Genomic DNA, 27,750 nt, shown 5'->3' with positions numbered 1-27,750 from the left:
TATCTAGATAGCGCTTAAACTTTTCTACCGTTCAATTTTCTCTTCTCCGACATATCCCGTCGCTAAGTAGCTAACGCTTGTTTTCTGCCCCTAAAAACATTATTTGGAACTTGCACTCGCAAGAAGAAGACCCAGTTCAAAAGGATGGGCAGTCCCCACGAGCACGGCAAGCCGGGCCGATGCTCTTATTTTTTTGAAAGTCAATTGTGGTGTGATTTGTGGACAATTTCCTTACGGAGCACAACCGTACAAACATATAATGCACCGTGTCCAACTTCCTTTTTTTTCGGAACATTGTGTAAATAATTACGGGGCAAAAAAGTTGCGTTACCAAGGGTTCGGGAGTATAGAAACATTTCTAATTTTAAAAGATATTTAGTCTTAAATGTAACTCGGTGCTTGTTTGTGCTACGAGAAACCCTATCCTGACCAATGAATGTGTGAGTGTGTCTGTGCATGTGTGCGAGAATGTGAGAATGTGTCAGTGCAGTGTGCATTTCACGGGGTCACTCGATAAACACGAATTTATTTTCTCATCGTAAGTTCTGTCGTTCATTTCACAACCGTTGACTACATTTTGTTTTAGAAATCCACTAGTAGAACTATTCACCCGTTTATAGAGTGACCCCGTTCACTGAGTGCCTCAAGGTGCGTTTCCCTGCACCTGTTGAATGCTGAACTAAAATAGATGTGACCTATGATTCCAATAATAGCTACTTGTAAACTTGCGGCTGTGTCCCAAACGCTGGTTTCCAAAAACTCAAGCAAAAGAGACTGAGATAGCTTCGTGCTGTCCATTATTCTACTAAAATCTCTCTTGGATATAGTTTTCTGCTCTTCTTCAGTCTCCTTCACCCACATGTTTCTGAATCAATCCATATGCATCTCACTCAACTTCTCCATTTCCTGGGAAAACCCGCATCATAAAGTCTGCAATAGTTTAGGTAAACTCGAGCGGGGTTTAATTTTTTACCGAAGCCAAAAAAAGAAAAAGACACAAAAAAATGAAACTTGTCGATGTGCCACCTTGGCCTGAGGCAGCCCGAGGCTCCTCCATCACCGGCGGCACAGGCCCGGGGCTCTTCCTGCCCAAATCGTTGGCCACACACTCAGGGAAGGCCTGGCTCCAGCTCCCCGGACTCGTTGTCCAGAAAGACGCGAACCTAAGCAAGCCCTCCCGCAGCTGTTTGGTACACAGCCACTCTGACATCAGATCACTGTTGAAATGTAATGCGTTTGTGGTTCATATTAAAAAGATTCAAAGAATGCCTGCCAAGCTTTTCATTTCCTGAGAACCTCACCTCTGCGAGTCTGCGAGCCACGAAGGGAAGAGGCAGGCCATCTCCAAGGCGCGTAGGCCTTCGGGCGAGCCTTCGGGCCTCCAGACCCACGGGTCGTAGGGAAGACTGGGAACACGAAGCCATGCCTCACCTCAAAAGCCCTTAGAGACACCACAGCACACAACACACGGTCTTCTCTCTCTGTCTGTCTGCTATGTTGCTGTCGCTCCTTCTCCCTTCGCTGCGCCCTGGCTGCGCCCTTCGCCCTTCGCCCCGCAGTGCTCTGCAGCCCTGCAGCCTCGACGACACTGTACATAACGCAAACCCCTCCTGCGCATGCTCCTCGGCAGTTCACAGACCTCTGTAGACCTTGCTAGAAACGGGGACTGAATAAAGATGCCGATCACGCCGCGTCGCGCCGCGTGCTGCGAGAGTCTGACGTGTCATCTTTGCAGCCCTTACAGGCTTTGGAATAATCCCGCTGCAGGTGCACATGCCGCCAGAACAGAACTTTGGGAGCTTTGAACTTTGTTTTCTTTGATTTTTTTGTTGGTAAAACTCTGATCCCTCTCTCGTCCTGTCCATCCGTCCGTCTTTCCACCCGTCTGTCTACCTATAAGTCTGTCTGTCTTCTGTCTTGTTGTCTGTCTGTCTGTCCGTCTGTCCGCCCGCCTCCGCCTCGGTGCTTGTTGCTGATGTGTGCTGTCCCCACAGGCGGTCCAACTCGCTGAGGCAGGGTCTGAGTGGCGGTGGTCGGCGCAAGAGCAGCCTGGAGGACATCGGCCTCCAGCACGGCTTCCAGCACCACGCCTCCCCGCACCAGCACGCCGAGCCGGCACTCCCGGGCCTTCCGGGTCTGCCCGGCCTCCACGGTCTGCACAGCCCCGGCGCCGCCTTGCCGCCCGGCCGGCCGGTGCACCAGCAGCCCGCCGTGCCCGTCAACCCCATCAAGATCGCCCTGAACGGCAGCATCGGCCTGGAGGTGACGCCTCCCGACCAGGACCAGGGCGGCATGTCCAGCAGCGGCATGTCCAGCGGCATGGCCATGGGGCTGTCCGCCATGGGCAGCCACGCGCACTCGCCGCCCTCCCCCTCCAACGCCCCCTCCTCCCCCGTGGGCGACCCGCAGAACTTACAAGGCACTATTGTATGATATAACCTTATGTGGGGGCGGAGGATGAGCGGCGCGCGCAACAAGTGGCTGTAAGGCCCTTGTCGCACCGCTCTATCACCTCCACCCCCACAGCGCCCAGCGCACCGCCCAGAGGCACCGCCCAGAGGCACCCAGTGGCACCCAGCGGCACTCAGTGACACCCAGTGGCACCCAGTGGCACCCAGTGACACCCAGTGGCACCGCACCCCAGTCAAGTGGCTCCCACGCGGCACCCCAAGTGACACCCAAAGTGCACCCGAGACACCCAGTGCCCGCGCCGAGGCGCCCCAAAGTCCACCCCAAAGTGCACCCCACCGCCGGCCCGTCCGCACCCCGTGGGGCGCCACCGTGGCGGCGCGGAAGGGGCAGCCGTCGCCCTCCTCTCGTCGCACCGACGTCGAAACTGCTTCCAAATGACACCGCTTCATGCCGCACTGCCAGTGCCAACGGGAGAGGCAGAGAAACTCGGTTTCCTGGTAGATGTTAGCCTACTAGTAGTTCCAGAAGACTCGCCTCCCCCCTCAGTGTCGTGTAGAGCTCACCCAGACTCTGCTCAGTTTGTGACACAATCGGACAATATTAGCGCCCTCTGTGTCATCTCCAGACTGCAATCAAAAAGCGTCAGGTTTAAGTTAGAGTAAGTTATTTGTAAAAGAGCCCAATTTCGTAATTTTTGTACTAAGATAGAGCAATGTGATGGCTTTGTAGATGCGCGAAATCATTATTGTCTTGGGGTATGACGGCGATATCGGCCTTCCCTGAACACCATCCTTAAATTAAATTAAACATATGTGATGAATGTCGTGCCGATACGTACCGCTTTTTAAGACAATAAAAAAAAGTTGAACCTACTATTTTTGGATAGGGGAGGCCCTCACGTCCTTGTTCGTTTGATCCATTTCAGGTGAATGAAACATTCGCATTTTTTGTAAAGTGATTGGCGCTGTGTGCCTGAAATCAATATTTATTCTAAACTATTTAGAGGGATGTAGTGTTTATAATAATAGTTCTGTAAAATGATTGGACCTTTTTCTGCTATTACATGTAAAGTTTCTATGGATCAATATGAGGTATTATTGGAATCAGGGAACAATACATATATTTTTAAAGTACTTATACTTCTATTGATGTAGCTGAATTCTCACTATCCACAAATATTTTGGTGAAAGATGATGGCTTGTGTCTGAATGTGCTGTCGATTGGAAAGGAACGAATCAAAGTACCATTAGAAAAAACCTGTTGTACACATTTTCTATTTTTCCAAATTTAAATAAAGCTGTGCTAAAATCCTTCATTTCCATTTCATATTTTATTGGGATAAACACAACTAGAAACAAAATGATTTAGTTTGCTTGCGAATGTAATGTACTTAAGTAATTTTGTAAAGCTTATACATCTCTGCTGTTTACTACCTCTCCTTCAATAAAAATAAATTACGACAGGAAATAAAAGGCTTGTGAATGATCAAACCCATGGAATGTTTTTGTTGTTTTTATTACCCTGAAAACACACACCGTTCATGAGGGAGTGCCATGCCGGAAAGAAGTCGTAAATTTAAAAGATTCTTAACGCATCTAGAACTGTACAGAAAGTTGAAATACATATATGTTTTTAAGAAGATTGTTGCTGTATCAATACCACCAGACACCACCCAACAAAGATGTTTTTGAAAAAATGAAAACGGATTTGCGAGACAAACTTTTCTGGCCTAATCCCATCATAAATGAAGAGTGTGGCATGAAAACACCAATGTCGCATTCGCGAGGCGAGGAGTGCCGTTAGAGCGGTGGGGTTTGAAAATGCCGCAGGCAGAACAACACACCACACACCAAGTCCTAGTCACATCCGGTCGTTCGCCGACCGACCAGCTTTTCCAGCAGCAGTAGAAGGCTGTGGGTTTATGCAAGATGGATCCCCAGGTAGGTGCATATGAGAATTACCCCTAAAAATTGTCTGAAATTGCAGTTATTTAAAGTGATTCCAAGCCCTGACAATGTCTAAAATCAGTCTGATGACAAGGGTGAGGATCTCGCAACCTATAGACTGGCCTCTTATTCTATTTCATTAGTGGACCGTTCTGTATCAGCTTCGACCCCTCACCGCTGTCCATTGCAGACATTCGGCACACTAAAAGAAAGGAAATTATTATTGTTTCCTCATGTTTTCATGCGGTTGACTTAAGACGGTTTTAATTCAAGCAGCTCATCAAAATCATTTTTTTCCTTGGTCTTATGTGTGACATGAGAACTGGATTATAACCAACAAACCTGCAAGGAATCAATTTTGTACTTGTCACATATGAGGATTCTGATTGTAAACAATTTAATCAATCCCAACTAACCGTTTTATTTGTGACATATTTCACTCTGACAATGTCGAAATGTGCTGTTATTGATTAGTTTTCTCAGCTTGTATTTTCTGTCTTTTGTTTCCTTTGTTCACCATCTGATTAAGTCTAGTAACACTTTTATGGTCATAGTTCTTCATGCCATGTATGTCTTATCTCATTTTTATCAAAGATGTTTTGATTTAAAAACAAGGAACAAATGCTGATTCTCTGTTTGTTTTTATTTTAAAACAAAGAGCTTCATGTTTCTTTTCTTTTCTTTCAATTACTGCCCATTGATGTGCGTCTTCCATTCATTTCAGACACCATTCCCTTTGGTGATTACTGATTGTTTCTTGTTTTCCTTATTTTAGAATGCAACATGCAAGAAATCCTAAGATTTAATGGTTGACACTTATCAAAGCAAAGATGGACGGGGAAGATATTCAGACCTTGATCCAGTCAAACACCCCCTCTCAAATAGAGGATCTGAAGAAGAAGTTCTATGAACAATTCAACTCTAGTAAGTTCTCAAAGCATGAATCATTGAGGATAGCTTGTGTGCTCCAGTCAAAACACCTACAGTAATCCATGTATATTTATTAATGACTGACAAAAATTCATTTTTTTCCAGCAAAAGATTCATGGCTGCTCAATGGTATTTTCGATTGTTACCTTCAGACCAGCAGCTTACGACTTGTGGAGATACTTGTTGGAGTCAGAGAACCCCACGATGTTCATCTCTTCAACAAGTAAGTATTAGTTCGCTGTGAAAGATAATAATAAGTATTATTGTTATTTGCCATTTAGACTGTGGCTAAAGTGAGATTAACATTACGCTGTCTAACATTTTGAATCGTTATTTGGTTGCTTTCTTTTAGGCTATCAGAAACACTGAAGGGTCAATGTAAACTTCAAGCCTTAACATTGTTAGGTCATGTTGTCCGAAGAAGACCTACATGGCTAATAAAGATTACAAAACATTCAGTTTTGAGTGATTTGTTGAAAATACTTAAAGTATGTATTATGTGTCTGCCTATGAATTTGATTCATCAATATTCATTTGTATGTATAATTGTAAAAAGTATTCTCCTTTCATTTTGGCAGATGGAAACAGATATATTGCTTCTTATGAGTGCACTTTTAGTGGTCATAGTTTTGTTACCTATGATTCCATCTCTGATATCACCACACCTCAATGAGATTTTTGATGTTTTCAGGTCTGTTTTTAAGTTGGATTGAAGTACACTTGTCACCTCAATACCTTTTTAATTTTGACTTGTCCTCATCTTTTTTATGTTTCTAGTCGACTGGCTGCATGGAATACTAACAACCCAAACAAAGTGCCAGAACAAAACCTGCTACACCTTCAAGTAGGCCTTTTTGAGCTATTCAATAGGCTGTATGGCATGTACCCATGTAACTTTTTATACTACCTACGACACCAGTATTCTCTTCGAGAGAACTTGGATGTATTCAGTCACACTATAAAGGTTAGTTAATGTATTTTTCAATAAATATCAAAAGATAATTTGGTCATGCGTGATTGTCCTTGACGTAAATTTAATACACGTTTTCTATTATTGTCTAGCCTATGGTGTTCTCCGTAAGGATGCATCCTCAACTGGTGACAACATCCAAAGATGCTGAAACTGCTGCTAGCAGGTATTGCCATTACCTTTTACATGTCTTTTTATAATTGAGTTCCACAATCTTTTAATACTGGTACCTTTACCAATTTACTTGTATTCAAGGTGGAAGAAAATGGAGGATCATGATGTAATAGTTGAATGTGCAAAGTATGTATTAGACACAGGCCGAGATGAACTAGTTCCAATAGCAAACAGTGTCACACGGCCTCATTCAACAGTACAGACGGAGCTTGCCACTGCTCTAGGTACACTACCTTGTTTTAACTTACCACTCTTCTTTCTAATAATGTTTCACGTTGTATAAATTTGCATTGTGCGTCTTTTTAGAGAAATCACAACAATCTGGCGGAAGATGCATGGCATCAGATTTATCATTGCCCTATGGGGCTAATGACGTAGAATGGAGTCCCAGTTCTCGGTGTGGTCTCAACACACCACCTCCTCCTGAGTCAACCCCAACATCAATTCCACATACACCCATACAACAGGTGTGCATCTAATAACTTGTGAAATTCTGTGTTTTGTAGTGAGTTAAAATTAATATATCTTTGTTCTCTCAATTAGAATTATGTCGTTAGCTCCTCATTTCCACATCAAGAAGGAACATCTCCACCAGAAGCAGCGATTGAGGCTACTCCAGAAACCACACCAATAAAGGCAAGATGTCCATTCTTCTGCTTTCAGCACTTATGTGTAACTTTCTAATACAAATTTGATGTTTGTATTCAGGATTTGCGTCTGCTGTCTCGTCAACCTCTTGCTCCATCAAGTGTTGTCCGAGCTCTGAACCACTCTCTCAGCTCAGGAGGAGGGACTCTGCCGCAAAAGTGGCCTGGAGGGTTGTCGGTGAGCACTTCGTACTCTCAACCCTCATCACCCATGAAGAAAGAGCCCTCCCCATTCAGGTATTCAGGAATCAATCAACAGATGACAGCTACCCCACCTGTAAGCAAATTTTCAAATAAGATTGACTTGCATGGACTGCCTTTTTTTTTCATTTGTTAAATTGATTATCTCTCTGTCCCAGCCAACATTCCCTTCAGAGGCAGCTCCTTCAATGTCGGCGTTTCAGCAACCTCGACGTGATTCTCTTCCTCTTGGGGGACATTTGATGATGGACCAACCACCCCTTGTAGAATCTACTTCAATGTCTCGAAGGGTAGCAAATTTACTCCAAGATCGAAAACAGGTTGGTTGGAAACCCTTTGGCTTTTTATTTTATTAATTTTTATTTACTTTGTTGGTGTTGAAAATTTTACTTTTAACATTCATTTGTTTCTGGTTTATTTTTTAAAAATTGGCTTTTCTGTTTGCAGATATCCACAGAAACATATTCAGACAAGCAATCGGCTAACATGGCTGGAATGAGGATCAAAAGTGGTTCTGTTTCTACCAACACGTCCTCGGCAACAAGATTACCATCAAGCCCTCTGCGAGTCATAGGCTCTTCTGGAGTACCTCCGGAAAGTCCTGTACCAATTGAACCAACTGCCCCAGTGCCAGGCTCCAGGGATTGGCCTATCACTAGGTATTTTATCTTGTACTAGTACTTCTCAAATAATGTGCTTGGTTCTTCTCTTATATCATGATTTTTTCTCATGCTCAGACCCACACCAGAAAAGAATGGATTTCATTTAGCTGAAAGGCATGCTTCACAAGTGCCATCTGGCTCTTTGTTCCATCAAAGTGATTCAACCCAAGAGGATCAAGAAATTGTTGAAATTGTAAAACAAGGAGAACAGTTCCGCAATGAGTCGCATCCCATTAATATGGTGTGTACACATTTCTCAATTTGCGCTTCTTTTAATTGAAAAGAAATAAAACCACTATTTTGACTGATCTTTTGTCCTAATTTCGGTTGTAACCATTACAGAATACTCCTCACTCTGCCAGTCGACAATGTGATTCAGTTCTTCAGGACATCCCTGCAAGCCAAAGTCATGACCAGGATTGTGAAATAGATGGTGAGGAATGTCTTCAAGAGCAGTCAGGGTCACCATGTGCATCAGGAGGTTTGCACATGCCGACTTCTGTCATGGACATCACTCGGAGGGCCCGTCGCATGCGCTATCATAGTCAGTGTTTGCCATCTGTTCACCACCACCCGGTTCTCTCGGATACTAACATTGGAAGCACTGGCAGTAGTCCGGGAAATGGAGCACCTTTTCCAAGTGGGAAAGTACGTCGAACTAATTCGTGTCCTGAAATGGAAAAGACTCAAGGTATGAAACCATCATCATCATCAGTCTGCATTAATTAATAAATCTGAGAGCTTGGAACTTCATGCACATTTGTGATCCATATTTGTTTTTTGTTTAGGAGCTGATTTGAAAGTGGATTTCACTGTTGAAGAAAGAGAAGAGTCAGAGGATTGCATGATAATTGAAGATGCAACGACCCCTCAAAATTCAATTGGTGATGAGGCAATGGTGAATGGTTGCAACCACATCCAGTGCAAACCAGAAATGGTTTCTGAGAGCACGCAAACCATTGAATTTACTCCCGCCCCTTATGAACATTTATTCATGTCTGTATTTCCACCTATGGAACCTCACTATAGCCAAACTCCCAGCCCAGCCCCAAACATGCTTCAACCAAAGGTACTACTCAATTTATATTTTTAGCATAATACTGATTGAACCTAGCTGATTGCACTAACAAAATTGAATATTTATTTTCATCTGTCACCTTGGCTATTTTCATTTATTTTACAGTTTGAAAACGTTAGTCCTCAAGCTCAGTTGGATCAATTTTTGTGGAATATTATTGAAAACCGACCTAAAAGTACAAGCTTAGATGCAGATAGCCGTTTACTACGAGAGCAGAGGGAGCAAATAGAGTTGTTGAAAATACAATTACAATTTGAACGACAACGCAGAGAAGTTTATGCAGAAAGAAATAGACGCTTGCTTGGAAGATCTCGTGACAACAGAGCTCTGGAAGAAGTTAAAACAGCTCTAGTAAGTTATTTTCATGATCAATGTCCTTAAATTATTTCTCAGTTGCCTTAAATTAATTTTCTTGTTACATCCTCCCTTGACAGAAGGAACAATTGAGCCTATTACAGCATGAATTAGATTCGGTACGGAAAGAGGGAACCAAACAAAGAGAAGAGTTGGTCAAAAGAATCCAGCAAGAGCAATCCTCTGTCAAATATTGGGAAGATCAGGTGAATAAGATGGCCTTACTTCTTGATTGTTTGTCTCTGTTGTTGTGTATGTACTGAGATATTTTTTTGGCCCTGCTCTAGTGTGTACAGGCACAAGCTGATTTGCATGAGTGGAAACTGAAATTTGAGGAAATTGAGCAAAAGTACCTTCTTGAACAAAAATCCACAGCTATGGTACAAAAAGTGAGTATCACCTCCTCCCATATACAACCCAACCTCCCTCTAAGTAAATCTGTGTTATGTAATATGTCTGGAATAAATTTATTTCTAGGAATACCAAAAAGCCCAAGGCAAACTGTTGGACATAAGCAATGAAAAAAGACAGGCGGAAATGAGCGCTGCTGCAGCTGAACGCTTAAGAACAGATGTGCAACAGCTTCAACGTGAATTGTTCTTGGCTGGAGAACAGCAGCAGCGAATGTACGAAAAAATTCAGTACATGACGCTTAATTACAACCGACCAGAGGAATATACCAGCATTAAAGAAGCTTATCATGAAGAACTTAACAGTGAGTTTTATACAGAATTATAAACCTTACAACCTCAAGAATTTCTCTTAATTTCTGAATTTTTAATCTTTTGATTTGATTTATAGGTCTGCGTCAAGTGCTGGATTCTAAAAATTCCTCTCTAGAAGCTGCTAAGGCACGCGTAGCAGAGCTGGAGTCCAATGCTACGACTGTCGCCCACCAAATGAATGAAAAGAAGCGGCAGCTTAAGGTAGTCAAAGATGAGTACAATGATCAACTCCAGGTATGTTTTTTTTGTGTGTGCGTGTGTGTGTATTTTTTTGTTTATTTTCTGTTTGGTTTTTTTAAATGAAAAATCAATTTTTACTGTGATTGTTTTGTTCTTTGCAGGCTACAGAGAGTAAATATCAAGCTCAAAAGAAGATAAACCAAAGACTTCAAGAGAATAATCTGGAACTTCTTAAAATAATTGCGGAGTTCAAAAGCAAGCGGAAACGAGAAGGAAGAGAACCCTCCGCGTCTCAACCAGCCGCTTCTGGCAGCTCATCTCATGTGCATCCAAAGAGCCCTGATAGTGTGTGCAGTGATGACAGACTGCCTCATTCAAGCTCACCTCTCTCTGAATCCTTGAGTTCATCAGAGGGCATGTCTTTGCTGGCTAGGGATGTTTCTACAATTCAAAACTTACAAGTCATAGTAGATCAGCCAGAGCAAATTCCTGATGCTACTCAATCCCCTCCAACACCCACAAAAGTTACAACTAATAACCCGCCCGAAGAGGGCTGATATTACCTGGCCACTTTGTCACAATGGTAATGTATTAAGTGGCAGCTACATTTGAAAACCTGAAACCGCCAAGGTGGATATTATTTGATAAATGAGTGCACCATTTGCCTAATGACTGTGGTTTTGACAAGTTTAAATTATAAGGTCAATGAAGTGAATCTAGTATATTGAAGTAACTACTGTAATGTTGTTCTTATATGCAAGCAGGAGTGCTGTGATGTGAGCGTTAATGAAACTTTGGTTCTTTGTGCATGGCTCTACCCTCCTTCCCCAAATTTTCTATCGCATGGAAGGGGGCACACTCTTGTTTTGCATTTTGAAATATTTTTATTTGATGTCTGTCTCTAGTCTGGGTTTCATAAGCGTGGGATACAAATATCTGTTAAATTTGTCTATTTTATTACCAATCACCTAATGAATTGTGTTTAAGAAAACTCTTCTCTTTTGTTATGGTAACAGATATTGTCTAAGAGCCTGTTGTGTTTTAATCATCAATATGAGATAAAAATATTGTCAATCATTAACAAGGGGTCTTGTTTTAATTTATAGCCATTAATCCTTATTTGTTGTAAAGGAACACTAAATTTTAATGCGACAAAACAAAAGAGAGAACATTCTAAAACATATCCTACTTTAAAAAGTTCCCTCATTACACGTGAATCTTGTGAATGATACATCTCTGTGAAACTTGTCTCAGATTGATTTCAATGTGCTCTCATCAGAGGAAGTTGAGTTCTGTGTGTGTGTGTGTCTCTGTTTTCTCTATGAGACTCATTTTCTCTTAATATTTTGATCATACTCAGCTCTCTATTCGGACCAAAATTTGCATTAGATGGTTAGTTTGGAGATAAGTGGCCGGTCAATCTAACAGACTGAAGTTAATCTTATAATAGTGCTTCTGGACAGAATTATGTATCTGATACCATGTTATGTTTTAAACAATTGCAGAAAAATTTGCATCTTATCTTGATTCTTAACTTTTGGGTTCAGTTCTTTTAGGAATTGGCAGTTTATACTGGACAATGAACATATTTTAATATCTCATGCAAAGGCCACTGGCAGACCCACTTTTACATCTTGGTTTTATTGAACTGCTTTAGTTGCCCAGTTGTGAATGCAAGCAAAACATTTATGAACTTTTTATAAATGAGAATTAAGTTGTTGGTTCAATTTTAATGTTGCAAATCATTGGTTCATAGACCCAAAATGAATCAAATAGGTGCTATTTTTGAGTGGTCTGTATTAGCCAGATTACTAGAGCTGTTCTTTTTGGAAGCTTTTAAATGTAACATATTATTTGTAATTTTTTAATTATAGTCTACTAGAATGAAGAAGCCGCTTGGAATATTATGTAAGAATCGAAATTAATTCTAGAAATCTCCTATCAGTTGCATTTTTTCTTTGCAGCAGCCAGTCATTAAGAAAAGCAGCCGCTAAAATGTTGTCATATGGTCTTGTCTCAGGGCCTTTGAATGTAGTACTTGTTGCTGTTTCTTTTCTTTATGTGCTTGTGCTGTCACTTGTAATGGTGTAAAACAAATAATTAGGGCTATGAGAGAAAAGAACGGATGAAGGAGGGATCAATGAAAGACTGAGAGGCACAGATTGCTTCTGCAACCCAGCTAGCTGGGCTGCTTATTTTTATGATGCACCATTGTGCTAATCTGTTAAATAAATTTAAAAAAAAATAGTGAATTATCTTATCTATCTGGAGATGGTGCAAATGTCATGTTATATCTGTACATAACTTCACATATAAGTTGTAAGTTTGAAATATTTATAAACTACAATGGTTTTAAGATTTGTTGTACAAAGTCAGGTGATTTAATGTTAATACACTTTTCAAAATATATTTAGCCATAGCTAGAGAACAGAAGGAGGGTAGGCATTGTAAGGATTTTGCCTTGTCAAGTATCATCATACTGACGTCTATTACTTTTGTGCTTTCATCATCAGAACTTGAGTTTTGTATGGCCTCAAAAGTGTGTTAAAAAATCATACCCCGCCCTTCACTTCAACTGTGTGCTACTTCCAGATCAGAATATTCTGCTGAAAATGCGTGATAGATGGTGAAATACATATTGTTATATTTTGTTGACTGAATGTGTTGTATTCCAATGGCCATATATCTAAGTTACTTGTTGTAAATGTGATGTCTGTATGTTAACGTGTTGGGACGTTCTACAGAGAGTCAGAAAATTATCTGAACTGGGTTACATCTGATAATGTGGAGGAAGAGAATAAAGTGAATTCTCATATTTTCTGATTTTTATTTACAAAATATCAACAGTCACCCTATTAAAATGCTATACATAACGTTAACTATCACCTAAATCTGTTCTTCTGGAACCTTTGGGCGAGCAAGTAGCTTGTCAATGTCAGTGAGCCATGACAGAAGATGTTCAAGATATCCAGGCTCTTGCTTGTAGCTCATAAGCATTAATGTTAGGTAAGTGTTTGATTGCTCAAGTTGCAAACAATGTTTCAGTTCAGGTTCTCGCAGGGCCAACCTAGCATTAAAACATCAGTTAGCAACATTCAAGTTTACCACTGTTTCAAATAATAATAAATTTGTTGATTTACTCACAACTTAATTACAATGAGTCCAAGAAGACTCCACTCCTGAGGTTTGAAAGTTATATTTGTGGAAGATAAAGCAAATGTGCCAACAAGACCACGAATTGATGCTGTCATTTCACTTGGCCTCAAGCCAAAAGTACGCAAGAAGTCTGGCAACCTAAGAGAATTCAGAACAAATATACAAAAACAGATAACAATAGTAGAAAATTTTCTACTACAACCTATATTTCTTTACTCACACTCTATTGAGGCCATTCAGAACAATTTTTTTCCTTAATGCTCTTTGAGAATGTATGTGTACAAGAGGAATTTGAGATTGGCATTCATCAATATTATTGCCATCACTAATAGTATCCTTGGCAAATGATACCTTCTTTTCTTCCATTTCCATATTTCCACTATAAAAAGCCTTTATTTTCAGTTCCATTGTCTCAGCCTCTTTCTTTATAGCATTGTAATCTGGCAAGGGCTTCCGCTTCTCAGCCTCATTCCGTACCTGTGTTATTGGCCTTCATTACTAGTTTTCCAAAACTAATTATTTCAATATTTAAGCTACACACTACAAACAACTTGAAAACTTACTTGGTTGTCAAAATTGCTGTCTTCAATGTCCAATAGACTTAAGCGTTTACAAATTGCAAGGAAACGTTCATGCTTTTCTTGATCCCATGTGACCGTTCCAAGAGCATTATAATGAGCTTGGATACTCTCTCCTTTTTGTTCTAACATATCTTTGAGAGCAGTCTCCCCAAACAAAAAGCACATGGTATCCATAGTGAACCATTCTTCTAAACATTTTTCCACATGTGATACAATTGAGGGTAACTTATGGTGTGGGAAGCTCGAATTAACTTGTTGCTGCCTTACTTTTTTTTCTGAAAAATGTTGAGTTCTTTCGGCTTTTAGAACAGCCTTGGATTCAAACTTCCGCTGGTTTTCACCTTCTTCAGGTACAGAGGGTTTGTAACCAGTAGCAATCTCTTCACTTTTCACAGAGTCACCTTCCATATCTACACTGTTCAGAACGTCTCTCTGAGGAATGATTTGTTCCTTTTGCTTCTTGTCTACCTTATGAACTGGATGAATGGAATTATCATCAGCAAGCTTTTTAGAACATTCTATTCTTGCACTTGCAATAGATTTCTGGCAAATGTTTTTTCTATCAGACAGCTCATTGATGCTAATTTCTTCAACTCCTGACAAAATTTCACCACTTTTCATTGTATTTAAGTTTACATCTGGACAGATGCTATTTGTGGTATCTTGAGTTATGGTACAGGTTTCTTCTTCTTTTACTCGTATTTTTTCGGCATATTTTGATGAAGATTTTGTGTTTTCTTTTACCTTAGAGATGGGTTTTTCAATTGCAACACAAGCAGTCTCTTCTTCATTATCCACATTTTGTTTATCATTGACAAAAAGTTCCTGTAGCTTTGATGTTTTCTCTGCTCTAAGTGCAGTAACTGTATGTAAATCATGAAGGACGTCTGCAAGTGATTTTTGAGATGTCGACGAGGACGTTTTGAGCTCCTCCCCAGACAGTTGTTTGATTTCTTCCTTGGTGACTCTCTCAACCTGGACATTTACCTCATCTCCTGCTCCTTCCCTATATCACAGAACAAAGAAAATGGTTGAATAGAATAAACCTTGTGCTGGAACATAGACAATTTTCCCCAGGGTGAATAACCCTTTTCCAGATGAGTCTGCGTGTGCATGAACTCACCCTGATTCAGACGAAGGCATCAATGAAAACTTGATAACCGGTTCAATATCTCGGAGCCACAACGGACTGGTATGCATTTGATCTCTGATGAACTTATAAGCCTTGAAGCAATTATTGCTGCAAAAGTTCTATGAGCAGAGTAAGAGTAGAACATTATCACAAAAAATTATGAACATTTGGTATCTTAAAATCACATAAGAGTAGTCTTAACCTTTCTTTCTTTAATGTCATAAACTTTGTTTAATTTGGTCGATATGCGGTACTGCTGAGAGGGAATATCCTTAAGCTCATTAGAGCACAGTGGATATCCACAAAGCTTGGTGATAGCTCGTTCTTCAATTATATCTAGTAAATGGCTTTGGTTGATGTGCTGCAGCTGGATCGAGAAAAATATTTATGAGATGAAACATGTCCACAGTCAATCAGGCTGTAAGGTTGTGGCGTAACTCACGACATCTAGGAACCAATCTTCCTTGACATCAGGTTCCAGCATCCCCTCCACAATCTTCAAAGCTTTGGCATTGCATTCTCTTTTCTTCTGAAGAGTGAGAAGGAGTTCCTCTTTACTAAAAAGCAGAAAGAGGAAACAGACTATTTCATGAGAGGTTATGCGGCTGCAAAACTATGTTCGATAGAAAGACAACTGATGAATAATAGTTTAATTAAGTGAAAATAAATTACCTCAAGTCTTGAGCTCGCCTTGGTAAACCCTTTCCACGTCTAGATGTGGATTTCTTTGTTGTTGCCATTCTTGAAGACATCCCCAGCAGACTTTATTTAGGTTTGATGCATGACACACTATAACTAGTTTTGTTTCAACATTTGTTTTCATTCATAGGACATCTGCAATGCTGCGACAGTGTCATCTGCCTTGTCAAGAAAAATAAATTCAATTTCGATCCGTTCCAACGGTGTTTAGGTGTTTACATTTCTCAGATCTGACATACCAACTATTCGCAGAGTGGGGTGAGGGAGGGAGGTGGGGTGAGGCGAGGGAGAGGGAGGGTGTGGGTTGGGTGTATATAGTGTAGTGGCAGTGTCAGTTCTCAACTCTCGCTTTTTTAGCAAGAATTTCCGCTAGTTTTTCTAAAATGACAGACGGTTTACAAGTGACTCTTGAGTTTGGGTACGTATAATTTCTACTATTTCGTTGCTGAGAATTATATCAATGTGTATGTGTGACGACTAAGCTACCTCTCCATGCCGTTGAAAAGGTTATATTTACCTTAAATATGCGTTTTTCTATCAACAACTTTTAGCGGAGGAGCAGAATTGCTTTTTGGTAACATTAAGAAGCACGAAGTTACTCTTCCCGTGGATGACACACCATGTAAGTTGCTATTGTCCTGAATCGCCATAAAAAATCATCGTCATTATCAGATGTGACAAAGTTATTGAATTGATTTCAGGGACCATTCGATCACTTCTTACGTGGATGAAAGATAATCTGCTGAAAGAAAGACCTGAACTGTTCATCCAAGGAGACACAGTGTATGTAAGCTTATCTTGGTCAGAGTCTGTCATTGCTAGTTTCTGACTTGTTCACTGATATGTCGCACTCCACCCTTTCCATCAAATGAAATGTCTCTTTTCTTTTGCAGGAGGCCGGGTATTCTAGTGCTTGTAAATGATGCTGATTGGGAATTGCTTGTGAGTTCATACAGAAATGATGGCTTTGGTTAAATTAACTCTGCTTCACATTTTTGTAAGATGTACTTAATTTGAAATTCCCTTCTTTGCTTTTACAGGGCGAACTTGATTATAAAATAGAATCAAAAGATACAATTTTATTTATCTCAACACTTCACGGTGGTTAATGAAAATCTTTCAATGGTACTGCCTTTTATATCTAATTCAATTTGTATTGTGTAATGGAGAGTAACATTTTGAAGTCCCAGTCCAGATGTGAAAATAAACTCATTATTTATTTATTTCTTCGTGGTATTATTGTTTGGCCTTCCCTGCATCTTCTTCTTTCTTTACTGACATGTTTTAATTTTACTTTTTTTGCTATGGCTTTTTCCATGTCTTTTCATGTTTGCTCAGTGGTACTGAGGAATAGCACCAGCTTGTTGGACCTGGAACGTACGGGATGGCGAACAAAGGAAGCAGCGGGGCTGCGGAGTGGAGTCCAAGTGGATGGTGAGCTCCGTGGTCCCGGTCCATCCATGGTCCATCCAGTGGAGTGGACGCCATCCGCGTGAATCCGGCGAGCGCGCCAAGCCTGGTCAAGCCAGTCAAGACCGCCGCCGTCGCTGTCTCTCTCGCACTCACGGGGCGAGAGAGGCCGAGCGACGTAATGCCGTGCGGAATGAGTGTGCTTGCTGACTCCACGGCTGGGAGAGGGGGAAGCCTCCGCGGTCCGTGGCGGTGCCCGCGGTGCCCGCCGGACTGTCGGACGCCGGCCAGTCTGTCTGTACGTGTGCCCCAACGTGTATGTGCCGCGCATGTGAGTGACTCGGGGGAGTGTTGGGGTCGTCCTGGTCCCTAAGCCGCCGGTCCCTCCCCGGGTGACGGCGACAGCCTTCTTGGGGGAGTCCGTCGCGGGCCCTCCCCGCCCCTTCTGCCCCGGCACGCCGTCGGCGCGATGCTGTCTCGGAGCGCTAGCCACAAGTGAGGGGCGGTTTTCTGCCTCCGAACCTCAGTCACGCTCGGCGTCCGTCTGGTCGGCCCGGTGGTCCGGTCCGCAGCTTAGCGCCGGTCACTCCACTCGCACTGCAGCAGCCGGTGCCGGTAGTGAGGCGCTAGGGCGCTAGGCCCTTGTCAACAACGCGCCGTCTGCTTTCGCCCCCGCCGACACGAATCGCGTAAGTTGAATGACGACGTGCCCCCGTCTTTCGTTCGGACTGGTTTTGTTTTCCCGAGTCAGTACGTTTTCGTATTCTTTGGCCACTGCTTCGGGCAAAACGATGGTTCGTGTGCCAAAAGAAATAATCGTATTTATCGGTTCGCATTAAAGCGTTGCTTATCGGGCCAGCGCGCGAAGCGGCGCGAAGCCATGAACTCTGCGATATCGTTGGCCGTGTTCATGTGGGGACTCCCGGTTGTGGATCTTCTCGCTGCGTTCTGGGCCGGCGAGAGGCTCGCCGCGCGCCTCTCGACACCGCCCTGCTGCTCTGCTCGGCCGTCTTGGTCGTCACCAAAGCGCCGAAGCGGGCGCCAATCAGGCGCGGAACAGCAGAACGCGGAGGAGCAAATGATGCAAACCGGTCGGGCGAGAAAAAGGTCCGGCCGGCGGCTTCGCCTGCTCGCAGTGCCCGGGCAGAGCCTGGCCTGCACCGGCGTGCTGCCGTGCTCACTTCGCCAAGGCTGGAAACCCGAACCGGCCGGAGGGGGGACGGGGACTTCCCTGGCGATGCTCTGCAAGGAGGATCGAAGAAATGGCGGCGAGTTCACGGCCAGCGCTACCGCCACTGTCGCCACGGGTCACGGGCGTGGGCGGCGAGGCGAGTAGAGTATCGGAATGGCCGTCACGTTTTCGTTTCCAGCTGGTTTCTAAGCACGCGGCGTGCGGTGCGCGGGGCTGCCCGGTGGACCGGGGCCCTGGCCGCAGGCAGGCCGCAGGCAGCATGCCGGCCACCGAGCCGCCTCTCCGTGGTCGCGGCCGTCGCGGCAGTGGATGTCTGTCTGGTCTGTCTGCCTCCGCTGCTGCCGCTGCCCGCTCCAGCCTGGAAGTCCCCAGTCGCGTTGATTTTCCCGGTGACGTCAGTGCACGTGCGGTGTAGAGTACAGCGCGGAGCAGGCGCTGCGCCGCGGCAAAGCGGGCAAGGCGGGGAACGGCGATGGCGTCGCGGACAAGCCTCAGAAATCCTCTTCGATTGGCTTTCCCCCGCCCGACGCCCCCGCGGCCCCCGCGGCCCCCGCCCTTCGCCGGGCCGCGTCTTCCGCCCCCAGCAGTGCGTCCGTCGCTCTGTCCCTCTCGCACTCGCAGGGTGTCTCGCAGAGGTGTGAGGGAGACAGAGCGACGAGGCAACGTGCATGACGGCTGCGTTTTTTCGAGGCGCGCCCGCATGCACGGCTTGATTGTGCCGCCCTCGACGCTCGAATGCAAAACGCATCTCACTGCCGCCTTCGCCTGCTTCGCCTCCTTGCGAGGCGTGAGCGTGAGGTGGATGCCCTGCCCTGCCCCCTCCCAATAGCCCTGACGCAGCGCAAGCAGCGCGAGCAGCTCAAGCCCACCTTGGCTCAAGCCCCCGGGGCGGCAGGCAGTACCAGCAGAACCATCAGTACCACCAGCACCAGCAGTGCCAGCAGTGCCCAGCCCAGTCGGCTGCCCGTGTACTTCCCCGGGGCCCTGCCCCGTTGCGTCGGCCGAAACATTCAACGGCTTGCTTGTCCGCAGGATGGCCCGACTCTGCACGCTGTGGCTGTGCCTGGCCGCCATGGCCTCCATGGCCGCCGCCTCCGCGCAGCGCTACCCCGCCACGCAGTACCCCATCTACTACGCGCACACGCAGCCGCCCCCGCAGGCCGCGCTGCCGCCGCAGGTCACGGGCTACTCGGGCTACTCGGGCGCCTGGAGGCCCAGCGAGCAGGTCAGTGCCACCGCCGCCAGTGCGAGCGACGCGAACGGGGATTTGGGGCGACAAGTGGAGCGGAAGCGATGGGCACGCAGTGCGGCGCACTTCCGGTGTCCTCTCTGTCCCGCTGTCCCTCACCCACGTCACCGCGGCTCACCGACTGTGTCTGTCTGCAGCAGGCGTACACCCCGCAGCAGCAGCAGCAGTACTATGAGCAGTACTACCAGCCGCAGCAGCCGGTGGCGCTGGCGCTGGAGCGCTCCGCGGGGCCGGCGCCAGCGCAGCAGGGGCAGCAGGCGGTGCAGCTGCAGCCCTTGCCGCCGGCCGTGCCGGGCCAGCAGCCCTTGACGCCGGAGCAGGTGGCGCTGCGGGAGGCGCAGACGCAGCAGGAATGGACGCAGACCGTGGACAACATCATCGCCCGCGGCGTGCTGGAGCTCTCGCTGAGCCTCGCCAAGGCCGTGGAGGAGGACGGCGACCTGGCCGGCCAGGTGTCCAACGTCGTCTTCTCCCCCGTCAACGTGGCGTCCGCGCTCGCCCTCGTGCTGGCCGGCTCCAACGGCACCACGTTCTCGGAGATCGCCAAGGTGCTGGGCATCGCGACGGGCGTCAACGTGCTCTCCAACAGGGAGCGCGTGCACCGGGTGAGTAGAGGCCGGGCTTGCAAAGCGGCGCCACCTCAAGTCCTGTCGGCTTGCTGTTGTTTATGTTTATCGTAATGCTGAATTTGTGAACGTTGCTCCAGGAGTTTGGCCGATTCCTGAACCAGCTGGAGACGAACTCCGCCCTCGTGAAGGCGGGCAACACCTCGTCTGGCGGCAACCAGGTGATCTTCGCCAACGGCCTGTTCGTGCAAAACGAGTACAACATCCAGCAGCAGTTTGCCGGCATCGCGCAGGCCTACCGTTCCCAGGTCATCCCCGTCGAGTTCGCGCGCGAGCCCGGCCGCACCAAGGACAGGATCAACAAGTGAGTGCGGCCTGCCGCCACCGACGCCGATGGCTTTGTTGTACATCGACTCGTTGAGGTTCACGACACTGTGGTTGCAGCTGGTTCTCCGAGCACACCATGGGCCGCATCCGCTCCGTGCTGTCCGAGGCGCCGCCCACCGACACCAAGCTCATGATCGCCAGCGCGCTCTTCTTCAACGGCGCGTGGGAGGCTCCCTTCCCGTCCGAGGCCACCATGACGTGAGTGTCGTGCGTTGTGTTGGTGTGCTTCGTCGCCCCCAGGCCGCAACCTGTACTTACCGCTCCCGTTGCAGTCGGCCGTTCTACGGCGCGAGCCCCAACGGCAGCCTGGAGGCCTTCGCCGTGCGCATGATGACCAACAACATGGACCTGCCGTACGCCGCCGACCGCGCACTGGGCTGCCGGCTGCTGGAGCTGCCGTACAAGGGCCGCGACGTGTCCATGTTCCTGGTGCTGCCCGACGCGCAGGGCGTGGACGAGCTGCGCGCCCTGGAGCGGCGCCTCAACTCGGACGTCCTGGAGCAGCTCATCGCCTCGCGCAAGGACGCGCCCGTCATCTACTCCGTGCCCAGGATGAAGCTGGAGCGGTCCATCAGCCTGCGCACGGCCCTCGAGACGCTCGGCGTGCGCTCGCTGTTCGACGAGAACCTGGCCGACCTGACGCTCCTCAGCGACTCCGTGGTGCAGCGGAGTCCCGTCCCCGCGGCCGCACCGGCGAGCCAGGCGAGCCATGCAGCCCCCGCCGCTGGTGGTGCTGCCGGGGGGGCCGGCCACGCCGCGGGCCCGGCACCACCACCAGCCGCTAGCACCCCGTCCGTAGCCGCACCGGCCGCGCAGGCCAAGCCGCCCAAGCCCACGACCAGGAGGCCGGCCGGCGAGAACAGCATCGGAACGTCGAACGGCGAGAACCTGTACTTCTCGAGCAGGCTCAGCGAGCTGGCCGCCAACAACTCGGTGCAGCCCGAGGGGCACCCCGACGGGCAGCCCATCGTGGACCGGTGGGGAGCCCCGCAGCAGCAGCTGGCCGCGCGCCTCTACGCCGACGACGTCCTGCACAAGGTGAGTGCCGTGGCGTGGCAGTGCGCGAGGAAGGAGTAGCGCGCTCGGAGCGTTCTCTAAATGTGCGTGTCTTCGCAGGTGGAGGTGGAGGTGACGGAGACGGGCACGGTGGCCTCGGCGGCCACGGCCATCACCATCTCGCGCGACGGCTCGAACCACGTGATGCGCTTCAACCGGCCCTTCCTCTTCTTCATCCGCCACAACGCCACCAAGCTGGTGCTGTTCTACGGCAGCGTGGTGCGGCCCATGCCCGACTGGATCGTCCCCGGCGTGGACGTGAGCAAGCTGCCGCCCCAGCGGCCCAGCACCGCCCAGGGCGGCAACAACCGCCGTCCCCCGCCGCCCGCCGCGTCCTCGTCGTCGCAGGGCGCGCAGCAGGGCTCGCAGGGCCGGCGGCCCGCCCCCGCCAGGCACCCCGTCGACGCCACGACGCCGCGGGCCGGCGCCAACGGGTAGGACGGGGGCGCGGACGTGGACGAGGACGCGATAGTGTTTCCGGACTACCCGATGTGAACTGAGACCAAGACCGACAAATCGCAAAGGCTGTGAGTGGCTCTGTGAGGCCGCGGTGACGCCGGTTCGCCGCGGCGCAAGGCCTTATGTCCGCGCAGCGTCCGCCCCGCCCGCGCAGTGTCCGCCCCCGCCCCGCTAAGGCGGCTGGGACGAATGTGGAGTGAAGTGCGTCCTGCGCCCTGCCCTGCTGCCAGTCGGGGAGGCGAGCCGGGGCACCCGTGGGCCCCACGCAGACGCAGGGGTTGACGGCCTCGGCGGCACGCCAACGCCAGTTCGCCAGCCACAAGGAAAGAACACGCCCGCCAACTGAAAACGGGAACCTGCAGCCTGCGGGGTGCCCTGGCTGTACTTTCTTCCTAATTTTAATTTCCGAGTGTCGATTCTCCGCCTCGCCACGTCCGACTGTAAATGAAGGCAGGCGGGAGAATCTCTGGTGTTGTGTAGGCAGAGGAGGCTCGGTCGAAGTACGATGACGAGTCCGCCCGCCCCACTGCCAAATCGTGTCTACGACGCTTTTTATTGTTCTTCCAGCAGGCATCTGACTGTTAACGACAGGCAGACATGGTGCCTCGAATTTGTGATCTTTTTTATAGTTATCTAAGTGTATGTGCAATATGGTAATTCTTTGTTTTTACGATCGTTACTGTCTTCTTTAAGTAGTTTGATTACGACTTTTGCGAAATAGCCTAAAGGTCGGTTGACTTTGTTGAAGAGTAATAAATTAATTCCCATTTTAAACATTCCGTCTTGATTGGTTCCCCGCTCCTCACTCATTGCCTCGCGCTCGCCAAGCGATGACGATCTCGGTGAAAATCAAAGAACTGTTATCGGTTTTTTTGGTTTCCAGGACGGCGTAGTGGGGTGCATGGCGTGCGCCCTGCCGGCCGTCACGGCAGCAGGCCGTCATGGCCGTCATGGGGATGTCCTGCTATCTCGATGCGGGCGGCTAATGGCGACACGGCTGCAGATAGTCATGTCGCTGGGGGAGGGGGAGGGAAGGCCCCTTTGTTTGGAAACGCGGGTTTTGTGCCAATGCCAAGGACGGGGAAGGGGGGGGGGGGCATCGACGAAAGCTCGACGACTCACTGGCCAGGCTGTTGGAACGAGATCCAGGGAAAATGAAAATGAAATAAAGGGACCCAAGTGTCATGGAATCCTTTTGGCGCTGCCCGTTTCGACGTCCTTGGGGCACTGCGTATTTGTACAGGCCGTGCTGGCGCTGCTGGCTGTGCTGGCGGCGGGCGTCCACGACGTCCTGCTCGTCCAGCCCGTCCCGGTGCCTTCAGCCGCCGCGGGCCGGCACACCGTAGGCCCGCCGCACGGAGCCACGGAGCGCCAACATCTGCAAATTGCGCTGGGAGGGGGAAACTGGATTTGAGACGCGTCGCTGCGGTAGGCTGCGGCGCTGCGAGCGGCCGAGGCTCCGTGACGCACACACGCCACTCTCCGTCACCACCATTATTCTTGCTGTTTTCGACGCCGTCGCGGCCAAGTTCAAGAAGAGCGGCGGCCAGGCCCGCCAGGCCGCCAGTACTTGGAGCTGTGTCGTCACGCCGCGCCCCGGCGCGTGACTTGCGCGAATCGGGAGTGTGTTGTCCGGTTTACGGTTTCTGTGAAGATGTATCTAGGAGGGCGTGGCGGCGGAGTGACGAAAATGACTTCCCCGGGGGGTCGTCAACGTCGCCGTCAACGCCACGCGCCGCCCGGAGCTGTCGAGCAACGACGGGGCGGCTTGTCAGCGCGTTGTCGGCCACTGGCGCGAGGGCCGCGATGTCGCCTGCTCGCGCCTCCAGGGTGCTGCCGCCGCGGGCCACGGCCAGAATCGCCCCGCCCGCACAGCCCACGCCGGACGGCCGCGTCCAGGACAACGCGGCCCCCAGGCCTGGCCTGGCCCGGCGCTTGGTGCGCTGGACTTTCGAGTACGTCGTGGACTGCGTGAAGCAGTCCTCCGTGCACGGCATGCAGCACATCGTGACCCCCAGCCGACGCCATCCCTCCGAGCGGTGAGGAGCGTGACTGCCGCCCGGAAGGCAGGCCGCCGCGGCCGGTGGCGGACGCCACTGCGCTGCAGGGCTGCCTACCCCGCCGATGACAGGCGCTCCGCCCGGTCAGACGCTCAGCCAAGGCTCTGTCCTGCAGCGTGCTCTGGATGATGCTGGTGATGTCGGCGGTGTGCGGCACCGTAACCCTCTCGGTGTCGACGTGGTACCGCTACCTCAGCGCCCCCACCGTCATCTCCATGGAGCGCGACTACATGGCCTGGAACACCAGCTTCCCGCCCATCACCATCTGCCCCGAGAGCAAGTTCGACCCGGACCTGGTGACGCAGGCCGTCAGCGAGTTGGCCGAGGAGTGAGCGTCGTCGGCGTCCTGCGACTGGGGCCTCGTGAACGCGTCCCTGTTTTTGGCCACAATTTTAAGCTCCCGCCAAGAGCATTCCGTATCCATTTTCTGCATAGGAGACAGTCGCGACCGCAAACAGGGACGTTCCACTAACGCGCCTGGAACCTCAACTTCCTTCCCGCCGACCTTTGCGCAGGTTCGGCGCGAAGAACGAGACCGCCCTGCGCGCGTTCGTGGAAGGCCTGGCCGGCGCCACGCTCATGTCCCTGCCCGACGTGCCCGTCGTGCCCGACACCCACCAGCACATCCCGAGCCACGCCTTCCTGCGGATCATTGAAAAGGTAAACGTGCCTTTGTACCGCATGCTGCCATGCTGTCATGCTGCCCGCATGTCCGCGTTTCGCGTGTGCCCCCTCGCCCCCTCGCCCCGCTCCCCGATGCGGGCTCTGCCCGGCTCTGCCGACCGCTCCGCGGCTCCGCTCCGCCGCTCAGCGGTGGATGGGTTGCCTACCGGCGCGGCGCTCTGTGCAGGTGTCGCTCCCGATGAACATGACGGTGGTGACGGGCGCCACGGACGCGGCCTCCCACGACCCCACGCTGGCGCCGACCCTCACCGAGCAGGGCGTCTGCTACTCCTTCAACTCGCTGGTGGCGCCCTACGTGTCTCCGCGGTGAGCCCTTCGTCGGCGACCCCTCGGCGAGGCGGTCCGGCGGTGCGGGAGTTGCAGTCGCTCTGTCGGCAGGTACTGGCGGCTGGGCGAGGACGCCGTCAAGGGCCGAGGGGGGCTGCTGGAGCTGAACCCGCTGGACGGTTCGGTGATCGCGCAGCTGTCGGGGCTGCCCGGCCAGTACCAGGTAGGCGCGTTGCGGCTCGAGCTGAGTCCGAGTGGCGCCGATGCCGAGTAACGCGTGTCACCCCGTCCTGTCCGGCCCGCAGCTGTTCGTGCACGGCCCGGGGGAGGTGCCGGCCCTGCAGTCGCCCTTCCTCACCGCGCCGGCGGGCAGCTTGAAGCGGCTCGAGCTGTCCACGCTGGCGGTGCTCACGGCGAGGGAAGTCCGCGACGTCACGCCGCAGCAGCGCCGGTGCCGCTTCACGGACGAGCCCATGACGGCCACGACGGACACGGAGCTGGCGCCGCGCGTGCCCGTGTACTCGTACAACCTGTGCCGCCGCAGCTGCCGCGCCGCCCTGCTGCTGCGCGCGTGCAGGTGCGTGCCGCACCTGTACGGCCCCATGCGTGAGTGCGAGTGAGAAACCCCAGACTCTCTTAGCAAGTTTTATTGACTTCCAAGCACTACAGGACCAGGTCCAGCTCCACCTCGTCGGGCCAGTCCTCGGGGAAGGCGGGCGTCGTCTTGAAGAGCACGCGCACGCAGCCCCGCCGCGCGCCGCCCCGCTCGAACACGGCCTGCGCCCGCCAGGTGCCGTAGAAGAACTCCGGCATGGACGGGAAGCGCCAGTCCACGGGCATGTCCTGGACGGGGTACACGCCCTGCCAGTGTAGGGGCGTGAGTCACGGCGCCAGCCTCAGCGCTTGTTTGCAATTTTTTAAACTTGGGACTACCTTTTTGGCGGGGCATTCCCCGGCGAGGCCGCCCAGGCCGCCCAGGCCGCGCAGGGCGGAGCAGAGCGCGGGCAGGCGCATGACGAAGGCGTTGTGCTTCCACTCGTTGTTGCTCCACTTGTCGATGGTGAGCAGCGTCTGCGGCATGCAGGCAGGCAGGCAGGCATTCAGGACCGGGCGGTTTTTCCCCGCCGACAGTCACTCTGTCTCTGTCTCCGTCACTCACCGCGGTCGAGTCGTCCAGGCCGTGCAGCAGCGCGATGTTGCCCGTGATGCGCTGCGGCTGCGGCCGCGGCCCCCACTCGCGGGACACGCGGGTCACGTTCACGACCACGGCGCCGACGCCCCCCGCCGGCCCGGGGCACTGCTCGAAGCGCTCCACCACCGTGTGGAAGCGGCCCTGGAACGCGAGCTGTATACACACTGTCGGTGGAGGTACTCGAACCGCGGACTTACCGCTACATTCGACAGCCGGCGGCCGACGTAGCCGGTGGTGACGGTGATGGGGACGGGGTCCGCGGAGGCGACCAGGGCGCTGAGCAGCAGCCAAGGCAGCAGCCACGGCAGCAGCGGCCGCTGCAGCACGTGGTCCAAGACGTCCACGACGTACAGGGCCAGCAGGAGGCGCTGCGGTGGCCGGAGCGGCCGGAGGGCCATCGGAAGGGACGTCCTTCAAAACAGCGGCATCACGGCGCTAAAAGCAAAATTAGCTCGTTCTTTTTCTCTTGTCTTTTGTTTTGGCTGCTCGTCGCTGCTAGACAACAAGCACGGCGTCCAAGTGCCGATGTGCGAGGTGCGAGACTTCGGCTGCGTCACGGCCAACCTTGGTGAGCTTCAATTATTGCCACATCCTGCTGTGATTGGGGCGGGGCGGGGATTGCCGGCTCCTTTATTACTGCGTGGCCATTCGAACCTTTTAACGAGTTCAGCCGTTCGTTCCCAGGCTTCGCCTCCACCATGGTGAACCCCGACACGGGGGAGCCGTTCCCCTGCCACTGCCTGGTCAACTGCGACGAGGACCAGTACGTCATCGAGAGCGACACGAACAACAACGAGTGGTACGATAGCTCAATCCAAGCCCGCCGCCTGCATTCGTTTTATTCAGTTTTTGAAAGAATTTTTTCAGTCGGATGCGCCCGATTTGATTCAGGTTTTTGGGGACGGACTTGAAGTGGAGCTTGAACAAGTACCCGCGGATGCGACTCAAGAGGCACCTGACCTTCGGTGTGCAGGACCTTCTCGGTGGGTGTGGGATGGGGTGCTGCAAGGGGGTTGCGGGTGGTCTCACTGCCGTGGCTGACGCGGGTTGACGAGTGCTCCGCTGTCGCAGTCCACGTGGGCAGCCTCTACGGTCTGTTCCTCGGCGGCTCCGTGCTGTGCATCGTCGAGCTGGTGTACTTCCTCACGCTGCGCATGTACTGGCACGCGCGCGCCACGCTGCTGGCGCAGGACCCTAAGGACCCTGCCGGCGGGTGGAAGGGGGCCAGCGCGGGCCCCGGTGCCGTGGCCGTGTAGAGCACGGCGTCGGACGGGCCATCCTTGCACCGAGGCACGTTTTTCGAATACTCACTCACTAGCACCGCTCGCACCCGCTGGCCTGTCCGCCAGCCGCACTTTCGACGCGCTGCTCCCGCGACGCC

General features: G+C 50.4%; 6 protein-coding genes across 18 annotated transcripts in view; 5 read left to right on the top strand and 1 right to left on the bottom strand.

Moving 5' to 3' along the window:
• The window catches only part of LOC117652949 (potassium channel subfamily T member 2), a 61,421-nt gene extending 57,408 nt beyond the window's left edge, over positions 1-4,013 (top strand). For all 11 annotated transcript variants that reach the window (XM_034398171.1, XM_034398178.1, XM_034398182.1 and 8 more), the window contains one exon: positions 1,995-4,013. In XM_034398171.1, coding sequence (XP_034254062.1) covers positions 1,995-2,433 — 439 coding nt within the window. In that variant the 3' untranslated portion in view covers positions 2,434-4,013. The remainder of the gene's footprint in view (positions 1-1,994) is intronic.
• Positions 4,014-4,253: 240 nt separating this feature from the next.
• LOC117654007 (hamartin) lies at positions 4,254-13,094 on the top strand. 2 transcript variants are annotated; one of them, XM_034400135.1, is made up of 22 exons: positions 4,254-4,352; positions 5,134-5,282; positions 5,394-5,511; positions 5,641-5,776; positions 5,867-5,979; positions 6,066-6,252; positions 6,351-6,424; positions 6,514-6,656; positions 6,739-6,899; positions 6,976-7,068; positions 7,141-7,356; positions 7,439-7,600; positions 7,728-7,939; positions 8,018-8,183; positions 8,285-8,633; positions 8,731-9,011; positions 9,126-9,371; positions 9,455-9,580; positions 9,662-9,763; positions 9,852-10,089; positions 10,176-10,333; positions 10,441-13,094. In XM_034400135.1, exons 2-22 carry the CDS (start codon positions 5,189-5,191, stop codon positions 10,834-10,836), a joined length of 3,771 nt encoding a protein of 1,256 aa, XP_034256026.1. In that variant the 5' UTR covers positions 4,254-4,352; positions 5,134-5,188; the 3' UTR covers positions 10,837-13,094. The 2 variants fall into 2 exon arrangements, with proteins under 2 accessions (XP_034256026.1, XP_034256027.1); XM_034400136.1 differs by having other exon boundaries at positions 4,331-4,453.
• LOC117654009 (putative RNA polymerase II subunit B1 CTD phosphatase RPAP2) lies at positions 13,087-16,146 on the bottom strand. 2 transcript variants are annotated; one of them, XM_034400139.1, is made up of 9 exons: positions 16,087-16,146; positions 15,821-16,009; positions 15,591-15,705; positions 15,351-15,515; positions 15,140-15,267; positions 13,999-15,022; positions 13,656-13,912; positions 13,424-13,573; positions 13,087-13,346 (listed from the first exon to the last, which is right to left on the bottom strand). In XM_034400139.1, the coding sequence occupies exons 2-9, from the start codon at positions 15,898-15,900 to the stop codon at positions 13,166-13,168; spliced, it is 2,100 nt and encodes a 699-aa protein (XP_034256030.1). In that variant the 5' UTR covers positions 15,901-16,009; positions 16,087-16,146; the 3' UTR covers positions 13,087-13,165. The 2 variants fall into 2 exon arrangements, with proteins under 2 accessions (XP_034256030.1, XP_034256029.1); XM_034400138.1 differs by having other exon boundaries at positions 15,821-16,105.
• LOC117654010 (ubiquitin-related modifier 1) lies at positions 16,139-17,073 on the top strand. Its single transcript, XM_034400140.1, has 5 exons — positions 16,139-16,265; positions 16,399-16,469; positions 16,549-16,630; positions 16,741-16,789; positions 16,888-17,073. The coding sequence occupies exons 1-5, from the start codon at positions 16,231-16,233 to the stop codon at positions 16,954-16,956; spliced, it is 306 nt and encodes a 101-aa protein (XP_034256031.1). The 5' UTR covers positions 16,139-16,230; the 3' UTR covers positions 16,957-17,073.
• Positions 17,074-17,315: 242 nt separating this feature from the next.
• LOC117654008 (serine protease inhibitor 28Dc-like) lies at positions 17,316-22,942 on the top strand. Its single transcript, XM_034400137.1, has 7 exons — positions 17,316-17,946; positions 19,482-19,674; positions 19,836-20,303; positions 20,405-20,628; positions 20,709-20,849; positions 20,924-21,689; positions 21,768-22,942. The coding sequence occupies exons 2-7, from the start codon at positions 19,483-19,485 to the stop codon at positions 22,143-22,145; spliced, it is 2,169 nt and encodes a 722-aa protein (XP_034256028.1). The 5' UTR covers positions 17,316-17,946; position 19,482; the 3' UTR covers positions 22,146-22,942.
• A 1,143-nt stretch (positions 22,943-24,085) lies between these two features.
• Positions 24,086-27,625, top strand: LOC117653134. The gene is made up of 10 exons (XM_034398542.1): positions 24,086-24,205; positions 24,342-24,554; positions 24,742-24,886; positions 25,077-25,216; positions 25,289-25,400; positions 25,483-25,783; positions 26,869-26,937; positions 27,054-27,168; positions 27,261-27,352; positions 27,441-27,625. The coding sequence occupies exons 1-10, from the start codon at positions 24,162-24,164 to the stop codon at positions 27,623-27,625; spliced, it is 1,416 nt and encodes a 471-aa protein (XP_034254433.1). The 5' UTR covers positions 24,086-24,161.
• Positions 27,626-27,750: the final 125 nt, after the last annotated feature.

The sequence above is a fragment of the Thrips palmi genome, unplaced genomic scaffold (genome assembly GCF_012932325.1).
Source record: "Thrips palmi isolate BJ-2018 unplaced genomic scaffold, TpBJ-2018v1 HiC_scaffold_8, whole genome shotgun sequence".
Lineage (NCBI taxonomy): Eukaryota > Metazoa > Arthropoda > Insecta > Thysanoptera > Thripidae > Thrips > Thrips palmi.
This window is presented reverse-complemented; position numbering and strand designations above follow the sequence as displayed.

Coding starts and splice junctions, on each gene's coding strand:
- LOC117654008 (XM_034400137.1), top strand. CDS start 19,483: ATGGCCCGACTCTGCACGCTGTGGCTGTGCCTGGCCGCCATGGCCTCC. Junction 20,629..20,708: donor ACCAAGGACAGGATCAACAA/GTGAGTGCGGCC, acceptor CTGTGGTTGCAG/CTGGTTCTCCGAGCACACCA. Junction 20,850..20,923: donor CCGTCCGAGGCCACCATGAC/GTGAGTGTCGTG, acceptor CTCCCGTTGCAG/TCGGCCGTTCTACGGCGCGA.
- LOC117653134 (XM_034398542.1), top strand. CDS start 24,162: ATGCAGCACATCGTGACCCCCAGCCGACGCCATCCCTCCGAGCG. Junction 25,784..26,868: donor GCACCTGTACGGCCCCATGC/GTGAGTGCGAGT, acceptor CGTCGCTGCTAG/ACAACAAGCACGGCGTCCAA. Junction 27,169..27,260: donor GACACGAACAACAACGAGTG/GTACGATAGCTC, acceptor GATTTGATTCAG/GTTTTTGGGGACGGACTTGA.
- LOC117654007 (XM_034400135.1), top strand. CDS start 5,189: ATGGACGGGGAAGATATTCAGACCTTGATCCAGTCAAACACCCCCTCT. Junction 6,253..6,350: donor TATTCAGTCACACTATAAAG/GTTAGTTAATGT, acceptor ATTATTGTCTAG/CCTATGGTGTTCTCCGTAAG. Junction 6,657..6,738: donor GGAGCTTGCCACTGCTCTAG/GTACACTACCTT, acceptor GCGTCTTTTTAG/AGAAATCACAACAATCTGGC.
- LOC117654010 (XM_034400140.1), top strand. CDS start 16,231: ATGACAGACGGTTTACAAGTGACTCTTGAGTTTGG. Junction 16,631..16,740: donor TTCATCCAAGGAGACACAGT/GTATGTAAGCTT, acceptor TTTCTTTTGCAG/GAGGCCGGGTATTCTAGTGC. Junction 16,790..16,887: donor ATGCTGATTGGGAATTGCTT/GTGAGTTCATAC, acceptor TTGCTTTTACAG/GGCGAACTTGATTATAAAAT.
- LOC117654009 (XM_034400139.1), bottom strand. CDS start 15,900: ATGTCTTCAAGAATGGCAACAACAAAGAAATCCACATCTAGACGTGGA. Junction 15,023..15,139: donor ATGCCTTCGTCTGAATCAGG/GTGAGTTCATGC, acceptor TCTGTGATATAG/GGAAGGAGCAGGAGATGAGG. Junction 13,347..13,423: donor GGACTCATTGTAATTAAGTT/GTGAGTAAATCA, acceptor TTTTAATGCTAG/GTTGGCCCTGCGAGAACCTG.